Below are 12,678 nucleotides of genomic sequence, written 5' to 3'. Positions count from 1 at the left end.
GTACTTTTGTTGGCAATTCAACATACATTTACTGTAGTGACTGTCAAATGAAACACTCAATACACCAGAGGGAACTACTCTTCCTTTATTAAATATTTGAATAGAAAATGAATAAATACAATACAAAATCAGTCATTTCACCCGTTGCAAACATTTTCATCTTTATAAATATGTCCTGTACATACATTTATTTCACAGAGGATCTGATATAACTGACTTACTGTTGCTTTCACAAATGGTTTTGTGCATGAACAGCCCCAAAGGGGGTTTAATGCAGAACTCCATGTAATTTTGGTGGCATGATGAGCTACACATTGACTATTGGTCTCAAGAGCAAAATGAATCAGCGCAAATTGAGTTTTTAGTATCCAAATATTACTTAAACTGTTAGTTAGAATACATGGATTACAACCAAATGAGCCAAAGGTAATGTGAGTACTCACTGTAAATACCTACTCAACTCACACTCATACCTTAGAAAAACACAATTTGCACTTTCATATTCATTATTTGAATACTATGGTATACTGAACATTGTATAGTTTACATTTTTTTGTATACTTCAATGTAGTAAATAGTCTGCCTTGTGACATTAATATCTTATTCATAGACATCAGTAATCCCACCGTAAATTACATTTACATATATATTTTGAAATAGAACAGCAAACATTAATAGAATAATATCTTTTGATGACGTGATCTTAAAGTGCCTCTGACACAAAAATCACATTTTAAAATTGGTATTGTTATCAAAACTACAAATAATAATCACTTTGGCGAAAAAGTGAGCTGGGAGCATTTTATAAATGCGCAAAGTTACATAAGTCTCACTCGACACAATGTGCATCACAGTGGCGGCCATATTGGTTTGTGATGTCATGTCCAGACATCATACTGGAATCCTGGCATTGAAAACACGCAGTGCCAAATGCAATGGCAGATTTACGAGAGCGATTTTTGCATTTTTCCTGCGCCCCTTCTGAGACTGAAGCTCTTTTTGAGGAAGGGAACACCAGGGCCATTTTACCATATCGTTTCGATCCATATTTAGACAATATGTGGATCACTTCTAACTAACAACAGACTCCCCGACACGAGGATGAGGGACCTGATGAAATATTCAAAATGACTGGCCCATAGTTGTTCGCTTTCCTAACCCATTTACAAGTCTTATGTATGTAGTGTACTCAGGAGGACCCATCCTGAGCGAAGTAAATATGGATGTTATCGAAATTAACTCAAACTATTTGTTATGTGTGTCTATATTGTTATTGTAGTTATCTATTCTTTATTATTCTCTTTATTGTCCTTTCTCATGTACTTTATTACTTATGTCAGGGGTGCTCAGACACCGGTGGCTGGTGGGGTGAGGGGCTCCTTTCTCCTCCCTGCCCCCGGTGGGACTGAACGCGCCCACCCACCTCGCCGCCCGACCCACCTCCGCGTCGGGGGAAACGGCGGCCCGCACCACTGCTAAAAGGTGGCCCGCATGGATCGACACAATGAGCACCCCTGACTTACGTACTTCATGAAGTTATTATGACGCGGATCTTTTGTTACGTTCTGAGAGGACTCCATTAGATCGTCGGACGTGAATGTCTGGAATGTTCAGGAGGATGGCTGTCTGTGGAGCTTATTTCCTACCACTGCTGCTTTTGCACAAGTATGTGGTGACCCCTAACGGGACAAGCCAAAAGAAACTTACTTACACAAGTACACGGACGCTACACTGTCTTCTGGCTTTCGTCTTTTGGACATATCCACTACATTCGCCAACTTTGAACATTCACTGGAAATAACATTCACCTATTTGGAACATTCGTTCGACTTTGGTGACCATGTATACATCATTTGACTACTTAGCTCATGTTACACGTTGCTAAACTGTCTTTGTACTTCTATTTTGTTATTTTTTTGGGTTGGATTGTATTGTGTGTGATTAGACTGTCTTACATGCAACACCAGTGCTTTGTTATATTTTGCTGGTTTGACCAGGGGATTTATTCTAAATTCCCATGTAACATATGATATAAACTGTGAAACAGATGAATCCCCACTAACCTCCCCTTTCTTTTTTTTTTACTAGCTCTATACACACCTAACTGTCATTTGCAACCCACAAAGCTCTTGTCCTTTGCACCCGTGCAATTCATTTTTCATGACAAATCAGGTCTTTTAGAAATGTGTGAAGACTAAATCCATCCTCCCGAGTATTTGAGCAAAATCCAGCTACACAACGGGCCAGCATTTCGGCAAAAAATGCAGAAGAAGAAAACAGCCAATTTCCCGCCTGTACAAGAGGTAAATACTCTTGATCCTGTATTTGAAGTTGTCTGCAAAATAGGTCACTTCCTGCTTCTTCTGCAACCCAAAACAGTCGACAGATTTTTCATGGCAGGAGATGAAAAAAATATCGATATACGGCAATATTGTGACGTGCTCTGGGCAAATGATTCCATTCCGGCTGATTTTTTTTGGTTAACAACATACAAAATTTCATATTTTTGGTGTCAGTGGCACTTGAAATAAACCTTTCACGCATCTTTTGAGTACACACACAGTATGTAGAATTCATAGCATATTTGCACTTTTTTTAAAGGTTAAAGTGCATGGGTGAGGAGTAACTGATATGTTGCTGTAATAGTTTAGCTTTAAAATAACCTCTGGCCATTTCTGAGAAATTGTTGGCCTTCATTAGCCTCACTAAGAGGGAGAGAACAAAAATATAATGTTTTTGATCATTTCTCCTATGCCTGTGCATTTCCTTCCATGCCTCCCTCCTCACACACCACCATCTTGGTTTTACTTCATTGCCTTCTCAGAGTCATTGATTGCTTGCAGCAAAGCCTGTCCAGCAGGTGAGCTGGTAAAATCTTTCTCCGAGATGTTGTTTATTTTTATGTAGCGGCCCGGCGTGTGAAGGCGGATGCGGTGAAGTTGGGAGAAAAGCAGCACTAAGTCGGCAGGCAGCCTGTAGCGGAACACCAGCCCCAGTTCGGTGGGGATGTCTTTCTCCTCGGAATAACTGAAAATGGCTGTCATGTACTTGGACAAGTCCTTGCCATTGGATTTGGCTCGGCCCACTTCGGCTCCGATGAGGCCGACCATCACCTCAGAGTCCAAAAAGCCTTGTGCTGAGGGGCCACGTTTGTGGCACAGACCCCGGGAACACACAACCAGGACAAAGTCGCTCTCTTGGATTCGACGGCAGAACCAGGACATGCTTCCCTCCTCGGCCAGCCCCAGAAAATCCCAAAGGTCCAGGCATACCTTCAGGGGGCAACAGATGACAACCAAAATCACACTCGGAGAAACATACTAGTTGGATCGGCACAAGAATTTTCATTCCAGATTACGATCAAAGTATTTTTTTCGTTTGTTGTTGGCTCATAACAATACGCAAAGCTACTTGAAAATCTATTTGCAACTTTCTAAGTTATGTCCAAGCATTATTCTGCATGAAGGCCAGGAGGGCAATGCTCTGTGCTATCTTTTCAAATATTCCATTTATGATATTTAAGATAGAGCCATAGAGAGTCATACAAATTGATAATTAATATGGTTAAAATTGTCTAATAATCCTTATAGTGCTATTTTTAAGTGATTCCCTTAAAAAAAATTGTTGATTTAGTATAAAATCGACTCACCATTATTTGGTTTCAATGGTCTTTTGAAAGGTGTGAGGGAGTTAGTGTTTAGCCTACCAATGGGGAAAAATCCCAAGTAAATCTGGCAATCTTACTTGCTGCATAGGCAACAAAATTTCGTTCAAGTTCAATTGAAAAAGAAAAATGTTTTTCATTCTTGGGGTCAAATCAAGACCCACCAAGCAGCTGTTTAGCACACACAAAAAGATTTACGAATGGGGTTAATAATTATGAAACAAATAATGAAATTAGTTCAAAATGCTTGATTTACAAATATGAAAGAAATTCATCATATACACTAAAACAATACAGATAATAATAGTTTAAAAAAAATGGTTTTGAGTTTCATAATGCTTCACGAATGGTGTGTTTTCATATGCTGTGAGAGGATATAAAGATTGGTCTCATTATTCTGGTATGTAGGCCTGCCAAACTGGTTGGTGCCCCACCATTTTGCCATGACTGATATAGAAAATTAAATCACTGAAACGTCATCAAATATACATTTGTATACAAGTGTACTACCTGGGTGGCCATGTGTTCCTGCATGAAGGCGGCAAGCTTCATGACCGCATTGACGTGGGCAGGGCCATCATTGCTGCTGTAACAAACCAGAAGGCGAGGAGGAATCTTCTGGTTGTCAGAAAGTATCAACACTTCCTCCTGGGCCTTCACCTCTTCCAGCGGCTCAATGAATTCTGAAGAGGTGGGGATGTAGTTTATTTACACAGCGCTCAACATCATCATAAAATCAGACTTGTCTGCCTGAAAAAAAAAAAAAACACATTATGGAATCTCAATTCAAGTCTTTAAACTGCTTTGCACCTGGTTTGATGGAAGGCTTCTTCATTTGTCTGCAGGGTGCCTGACGAAGAATAGCCAACAGCACGACAAAAATGCAGACAGCACCAAAACCTACAGGAAACCCCAGAGTCCAGCAGGGAGATGCTGATGCAGCTTCTGGGGTCAGGAAAGATGTTTTTCGTCACAAGACTCTTTGACTTCAGCATGTACAATGTAAACTGAGGTAATTCATTGTGGCTCAAGTTAATTATGCAAATTAAATGAGAATTAGCCAGGTAAAGCTGCATCCTCGTTTGAAGGAAATTTACCATCGGGCACATACCTTGGTGCTTGACCTGAAAGTTGAATAATTTCCTCACTGCGTCCATTTCGTTTGCAGCTATCTGAAACAGTCATGTTGTCAAGATATTCATTTACATGGGAATTGTGTTCTCATGACAATTTTGTGGTAGATCACAGAAAGTGTTACGGCATACAGTATATTTACGTTTGTATACAGGATGACTCCACCACCCTCACCAAAATAATTGTTTCACTGATCACTACCTTATTATAAATATATATGTACACATCTATTTTTTGTGCACATCTGTTGAATTCCAAAGTTATTTTACCTCGCATGTGTAATTGCTTCCTTCTTTGAGGTCTCTGAGCTCAAAGCTGTGGTGTGTTCGGTTCTGGGAAATATTCTAAAGATGTCAAATAGAATTAAAAACTTTAGTTGAAGCAAAACAACAACAACATTTTATTGCATTCCTGAGACAAATCGGTCATGCATTAAACAAATGCAGTGAATAAATAAACTAACTAACAAAATAAATAAATAAATAATTTATATATATATATATATATATATATATACACACACACACACACACACACACAGTGTGCAGTGTACCCCGCTATTTGCAGGGAATAGGACAGACAATTGTGAAAATCCAGTTGTTTTGATGCCCATTAGATTGCATTTTCTTTTTATCTTTTTTTTAAACCCCCAAATTCTTGAATCAGCCAGGATTGACCGCCACTACACATTTGGGGTGGTTCCTCCTCGAAAAGAAAAAAAAGGCCAACAAATTTATATATATATATATATATATATATATATATATATATACATATTGGAATCCCCTTGGACTATGTTGTTCGCAGATGATATTGTGATCTGCTGTGAAATCAGGGAGCAGGCGGAGGAACAATTAGAAAGATGGAGGCACGCACTGGAAAGGAGAGGAATGAAGATTAGCCAAAGTTAAACAGAATATATGTGGATGAATGTGAGGGACGGAGGAGGAGTGAAGCTCCAGGGAGAAGAGATTGCGAGGTTGGATGACTTCAAATACTTGGCGTCAACAATACAGAGCAATGGACAGTGTGGTAAAGAAGTGAAGAAACGGGTCTAAGGGGGGTGGAACAGTTGGCGGTAGGTGTCTGGTGTTCTATGTGACAGAAAAATCTCCGCTAGGATGAAGGACAAAGTTTATAAAACAGTGGTGAGGCCGGCCATTATCTACGGATTAGAGACAGTGGCACTGAAGAGAACACAGCAGAACTAGAGGTAGCAGAAATGAACATGCTGAGGTTCTCGCTTGGAGTGAGCAGGTTAGATATGATTAGACATGAGCACATTAGAGGGACAGCCAAAGTTGAATGTTTTGGAGACAAGGTTAGAGACAGCAGACTTCGATGGTTTGGACATGTTCAGAGGCGAAAGAATGAGGATATTGGCTGAGGATAGAGCTGCCAGGCAAAAGAGTGAGAGGAAGACCAAAGAAAAGGTTGATGGATGTTGTGAGGGAGGACATGAGGACAGTGGGGGTTAGGACTGGTGTCACAGAATTTTTTTTTCATTCAAAAACTACGACTTTTCTCCTTCACCGTCGGCCAGACAATCAAGCTCTCTTTCTCTCTCTTCAACAAAGAGTTACATATGTTCAAGAATGCGTCAGCTATTTACGCTGATTTGCTGCAGCAAAACCCTAAGGCACTTTGATGGGCAAGCATGAGAATGAACTTAAAGGCAGTTGGGCTGCTTCCAAAATATTAAAAGGAGGCCCCACATTCAGTCAACTGACTCGGCAGACATGGCAAGGCAGCGAGTCCAAATATTAGAGCACCAGAAGATTACTTCAAAATCATTATAATTGGCCAAATGGCTAGCAGTGGAACCAAACATTGTGCAATGGTGATGAGATCGTGCTGTCACGTTTTGGCAACATTTCTTGTCTAGAGTGTCAAATATTAGAAACGGCTCACAATATCTGTGACAGTGCATCAAAAACAAGTTATTTTTGAAAAGGGCCAATTTTTGATAAAGCGCTCTCATTGGATCTTTTTCGATAGTCCAGGTGTACCTAATAAAGTGACCAGCAAGTGTATCCAGTACAGAGGAAAGTCACTTACAGGTTCCATCTCGGTGTATATGGTCTTGCCGTTTGCAGAACAATAGGAAAAGTAGCTGGTGATGCCCAAGTTTGGAGGAGCTAGGTTGAAGGTGATGGTGATCACATTTCCTCTCTGCTGAACATCAATGTACTCGGGATACCAGTCTTGAACCACAAGCAACATTTTCCATGAATGTCAATGAGATACCTGTATGGTAAAATGTTTGCTGGACTGCACTTATATAGCACTTTATCTATGCTTTCAGCCTCACATTCACCCATTCACACACAAATGGGCGACTCCTGCCATGCAAGACGTTGCCAGGGCCACTGGGAGCAAATGAGGGTTCAGTCTCTTGCCTAAGGACAGTTTGACATGCAGATAGTCAGAGCCGGGATTCAAACCAGCTCTCCTTCGGCTACCTTCTGAGCTCCATCCACTTTGCTGTCGCTAAGTATCAGTCCGGCTTTTCAGTCTTAATATTGTATCAAGAGTTGTACAGTGAAAACTCCAAAGATGAATATGCGGAAATCTGTTTATAAACATTGGTTGTGCTAATTTCAAACAAGAGGTTTCACTGTACAGTATCGCATGCTTTAATGCACATTTTCATTTCTTTTTCAAGATTGGGAAATAGAAGTTGGGTTTGCTTTGTTTCCTTACCTTCTTTACACTGATGAAATCCATTTTTCTCTGCACATGCTGCAAAATCACAAGGGGCAGTCATTAAAAAACTGGCGTGTGGTGTAAATACAAATCTGTGTATACAAATCTTGGGCAATGACGTGTTGTTCTTGAATTTGTTCAAAGCAGAAATTTTGTTAAGATTGGTGAGTTCTTATTAACTGAATGTCTCTTGTTCTTTGTTCTGAATGTCGTAACAGGGTGGCACCGACTTCAAATTCCAGGGTGGCACAGACAAATTCCTTGTGTGTTGTTACATACTGTACTTGGCCATCAAAACTGGATCTGATTCTGATTCTGAATGGGGAGGAACACCGTCTCTATAAATCCTAAGGCTCTGATTTGATTTTGTATTTATGACAGATTAATGATTCAATTGTGCGTTTGCGTCTGTGTGTGTGTGTGTGTGTGTGTGTGCACGTGTAGGTGGATGGGTGTTGTATGTAAAAGCCTACAGAGTTCTGGTGTGCCATTTTTTTTGGGTGATATAAGAAAATGAGAACAAAATCATTTCAAAACTTAATAATAATTAAAAAAATCTTTTCAATAGGAAAAGTAAAAACTGAGATATTGTGGAAGAGAAGTTTATAAATCTGACTGATTAATTAAAGAATGAATATAATACTTCTTTTTTGCTATTCCTGTAACTGAACATATTGGACATTTTTTTCAAAGCTTTATACATGTACTGTATTTTTTTGATCATATTCTAATGAACAGGGCCACAACTAATGAATGAAATATAAGCAGTACAGTTTTGCCCCAAAATAAAGATGTTTGCACAGGTGCCTACAGTGAAAGACATATTTATTGAATATTATTTCTGTGCAAGTGCATTACACGTGTGTGTCTTACAGCGTGTGGAGAAGATCTTGCTCCGATAAAAGTCCTCCCACTTCTCAGGCACCGGCAGAGCCATAACAGTAACGGCAAAATCGGATCCAAGGGCGAGACCAGAGAACGGGTCCGACTTGTACACCTGCAAGAGCCGAGTGCTGCAATCAGTCGATTTGAACAAAGATGTACAGTGTCATCTGAAAGTATCTGACAACTTCTAACTTCTTTTTTTTTTTTTGCATAGTTCCCAGGTTTTAAGATCATTAAACAAAGAAACTGTAAATATCAGACGAAGATAATGCAAGTCAACATAAAATGCATATTGAGTGGGAAAATTATGCAATAGATTTTTTTCCCAAAATAAGTTTACATGCTGATTGTTTTTGTTATTTTTTATCTTAATCAGATTTTCTTTTAAAACATATTTCATTTAATGGCTATAAACTTTATTTTGTGTATCTTAAAGATGTACATGTTATATAAGTTGTTCTCTTTTCTTGAATATTTATTTGGAGTATAAGTGTTAATTGCTTTGTGATTTCATTAAAACATTTGTATAATTAGAATGTAGTGATATACTGCATTGTATAAATTAGTACCAGTCATCAATTATCATTTCAACGGGTTCATATCTTGAGTGTACAGTAAAATGCTTTGTCATGGTTTGGAGTATATCTTTAACTGGACAACCACAACAAACTGAAACAACCAGAGTGTCTATTATTATTCTAGAGGTGTACGAAGACATCTGTTGTCAGACCAAAAAATCCGGAAAAACAACTTCACTTCAATGCTTTTGTTGACAGGAAATACCTCCGTGACAAATACCTTCTGAGCATGTGAAGCTGTAAGCGAAAGGTTTTTCTGAAAAAGAAAGAGCTGACAAGCCACACCGAAACCTCCCAGGGGCTGGAGGGTCACCTGAAAGCCTCGCAAGAAGGTGATACCTGCAACAAAATGGGGACAAACTAAAAACAGATCCTCGTAAAAGAACACAATCTATCCTTCGAGACATCTTTTGGATTTTCTCATGTCCTATTTGGAAATATTTTGACACCATCGCATTTGAGTTGAGTTCCTCTTCAAAAACAGATCAGACAAATCAGGAAGTAATGGGTAAAATCATTTCTCATAATAACAGAATAATAATCCAGTTTTTGTTTATGATCAATAATGATTTAATTATAACAAATGAAGCAAGACTTGAATTCAATAAATTAATTAATACATTCATCTTCTGTTCAGCCTATCCTCGTTAGGGTCGTGGGTGTGCCTATCCCAGCTCTCTCCAGGCGAGAGACGGGATACACACTGAAAGAAAGAAAGAAAGAAAGAAAGAAAGAAAGAGGAGTGGGCCATACTTTGTCCACCTCCGGTCTTCCAATCTGGGAAGCCGGTGATTGTCTACTCTTTGACAGAAAATGCCGTAACTTTTAAAAGCCATTTTGGCCCATTTTAACACTGCAACCTGTGATTTCAAGACAAAATATTTGATCAATCTGGTGTCATATGGTGAATGCTTGTGGTATTGGTGGAAAAGGAGTGTCGAGTTACTTTGCCTCTTACACTTTTTTGCCCATTATTAAACTTAATTGGGACACACAATGTTCTAAAGCGCTGTCTCTCAGACATACAGTGGAGCTACAGTGTTTTCATGAGCGTTGTTTGAAATAAATCCTATCCATGTCAAGCAGAGACACCCGCGGGCGTCCTGACTGACAAACAGGTTTCTTATTTATCAGCATGGGAAACAGAAAGTGACTTCAATGTACTGTACGTGCAGGATGAGATATGCGCGTGGTGGTGTAAATCAACACACCGTACTGACTTGGCTTCCAGGAGACAACCATAGTATCGGACTTGGGGTCCGGATCAGGTAGAAACTCAACAGTCACATCAGTTGGTGCTTGAACGTAGTGGTTACAGATGCCTGGGTTCTCTTCACCCAACAGTTTAAAGCACGGCCAGGGTAAACAAGCTAAGCAGGGAAGGTTCAATTACAACACACTCTATGAATGCATAAACTTTGACATATGGAGCACATTTTAATTATGGTAGATATTTTTACACAACTTTACATTTAACATCTCTGCTTTGTCTTGTAATCTTTGTGTCAGTTCTCATACTTTGGATTTCCACAGTTCTTTTGGGGATGGTGTTAACTGTTTAGCATGACAATTCACAGAAATAGTCAGGAAGTTATTTAAATATCCAAATATCATGGAAATTACACTTTTACTGAGCCTAAAACATATTGCTGTCTAAACAAATAGTACACAAAAAGAATTCAACTTACTTCCAAATTGATTTTTGGAGGTCAGGCCTAGAGCTAAATTCACATCATCGCTGGTTATTCTGCAGTACTCACAGCCCGGTCCTCCCTGTAGGTAGTACAAATGCAGTCAATACCAACTATAGTGGCATGGTACCAAAAGCTAAAAAAGAGGTACCAAAAGCTCGACACACAGCAGAATTACCAAGTCAAGATCTCATTTTTAAATACCTCTTTATCTACTTTGTGTAATGATTCTATTAATCACAGCTGTGCAACAAGTGATTGTAAAAACAGCCTCAGAGTCCACTGGAAAAGTACTCCAACTTGTGTTTATAACTCAGAATATGTTTTGTTGTCTAGTTACGAGGCCACAGCAGCTGTGCAGTCTTTGAAGACTAATAACTCACTTGCACACAAGCTTATTATCCCAATTAAGTCAAAGCCATAAGGTACACTTGCACCGTCTAATGAGATCCAGCGCAGATCCAGTGCTTCAATGACTGTACATAAAAATGTTTTATGATGTAGTGTTAGTCCGATCTTAGTTAGTCCAGAGGCACGACTGCTTAGTTTGTCTGCCTCACAGATCTGAGAACCGGGGTTCAAATCGCGGCACCGCCTGTGTGGAGTTTGCATGTTCTCCCCGTGGCTGTGTGGGTTTTCTCCAGGCGCTCTGTTTTCCTCACGCATCCCAAAAACATGCATTCATTGAGTGCGAATGGTTGTTTGTTTCTACGTGCCCTGCGATTTGCTGGCAAACCAGTTCAGGGTGCTCCCAGACTCCTGCCCATCGATAGCTGGGACAGGTTCAAGGACTCCCGCCACCTTGTGAGGATAAGCGGCTCAGATAATGGATGGTTCATGGGGAAAAGGGACGATTTCAAAGCACCTGTAGGAACTTTAAATGCCTACAGTGTGTTGTCTGTGTGTGTGTGTTTTCAAACACTTGATGTCACCACAGAGCCACCAAATATGATTACAAAGTGTTTAGGCTTGACGTTCATATTCATGATATCTATGATCTGAGTCGCTTATCCTCACAAGTTTATATAAATAAATGATATGTATTTAAAATCATAATCTGTGACTTCTGGCAACCTTTACACTGGAACCAAAGCCCTTCGTCGCCTCAATGTGACCAATCTAAATGCTGTTCCAGCCTGCTCCAGCTCCTTCCCACCCCACCATATTGTATATGAGCAGGGCAATTTGTAGAAAAAACAGAAAGATAGTTCTGAGGCTGAAAGCCTTAAACATCATTCTGTCACCTCCGTTTGTAGTGGCTTGGGTGAAAAACACTTTTTTAAAAAAAATCCTGTGGTTTACAGCTTTGCCTGAAGGCACGAGCCATAAAGCATTATTCCGATTGTTTTGCAAGAGTAGGTTCAAACACTCATATAATCAATCCTAGTTATTATGGTTAGCAAAGCATACACAAGAAGTCAGTCGATTCCGTGTTCTGCATTGGTTACGTGATGTACCGCATCAAGTACATTTGGCCACAATCCAAGAAGACTAAAAAAGGAAAACTGTGACCAAATAATGAGACATTAATAGTAAGTTTTATTGGGACACATTGCTATAAATCTGCGTATTGAGTTGTTGTTGTACAGTAGTTATTCATTTATCAAAACAATATCAACATAGTCACAAATTACCCACATCAGTCTGGATAATATTGACAGAGTGGCCATGGAAAGTACCAAATACCAGAAGTGTATTTGCATAGACACAATCTGTGTAGATAAATTAACAATGATGAAAAAAGATCAGTATGTCTTAGTCATCAGTCAGTCATGCATGACCTCATTTACAGTGACTAAAAAAAAGGGGGCAGGGTAGTCACTGTCAGAGCAGCAGCCAATCAAATCCTTTTCAGTACAATTAAAACACCTTCAGATATTGCATGTGAAAGCTGATTGGTTATGACTATTTCATTATGGCGTGATGCAAGAGATGACACGCCTAGCGCACCAAAGCCGTTACATCATTGTGAAATCCTTGCCATCCAATTAATGATCATCTTTCATTTTCATGTAAATGA

The 12,678-nt window shown here is 39.5% G+C and overlaps 1 protein-coding gene across 1 annotated transcript; it reads right to left on the bottom strand.

Moving 5' to 3' along the window:
- Positions 1-2,776: 2,776 nt before the first annotated feature.
- Positions 2,777-10,755, bottom strand: si:ch211-207e14.4 (interleukin-17 receptor D; the record flags this gene model as incomplete). The annotated part of the gene is made up of 11 exons (XM_061810226.1): positions 2,777-3,272; positions 4,175-4,347; positions 4,475-4,609; positions 4,776-4,836; positions 5,068-5,142; positions 6,857-7,002; positions 7,502-7,540; positions 8,378-8,501; positions 9,188-9,306; positions 10,179-10,337; positions 10,656-10,755. Coding segments are annotated over 11 exons (1,599 nt in total), but the record flags the coding sequence as incomplete, so codon positions are not given.
- Between the last annotated feature and the right edge of the window lie 1,923 nt (positions 10,756-12,678).

Source organism: Syngnathoides biaculeatus, chromosome 2, assembly GCF_019802595.1.
Source record: "Syngnathoides biaculeatus isolate LvHL_M chromosome 2, ASM1980259v1, whole genome shotgun sequence".
Classification (NCBI taxonomy): domain Eukaryota; kingdom Metazoa; phylum Chordata; class Actinopteri; order Syngnathiformes; family Syngnathidae; genus Syngnathoides; species Syngnathoides biaculeatus.
This window is presented reverse-complemented; position numbering and strand designations above follow the sequence as displayed.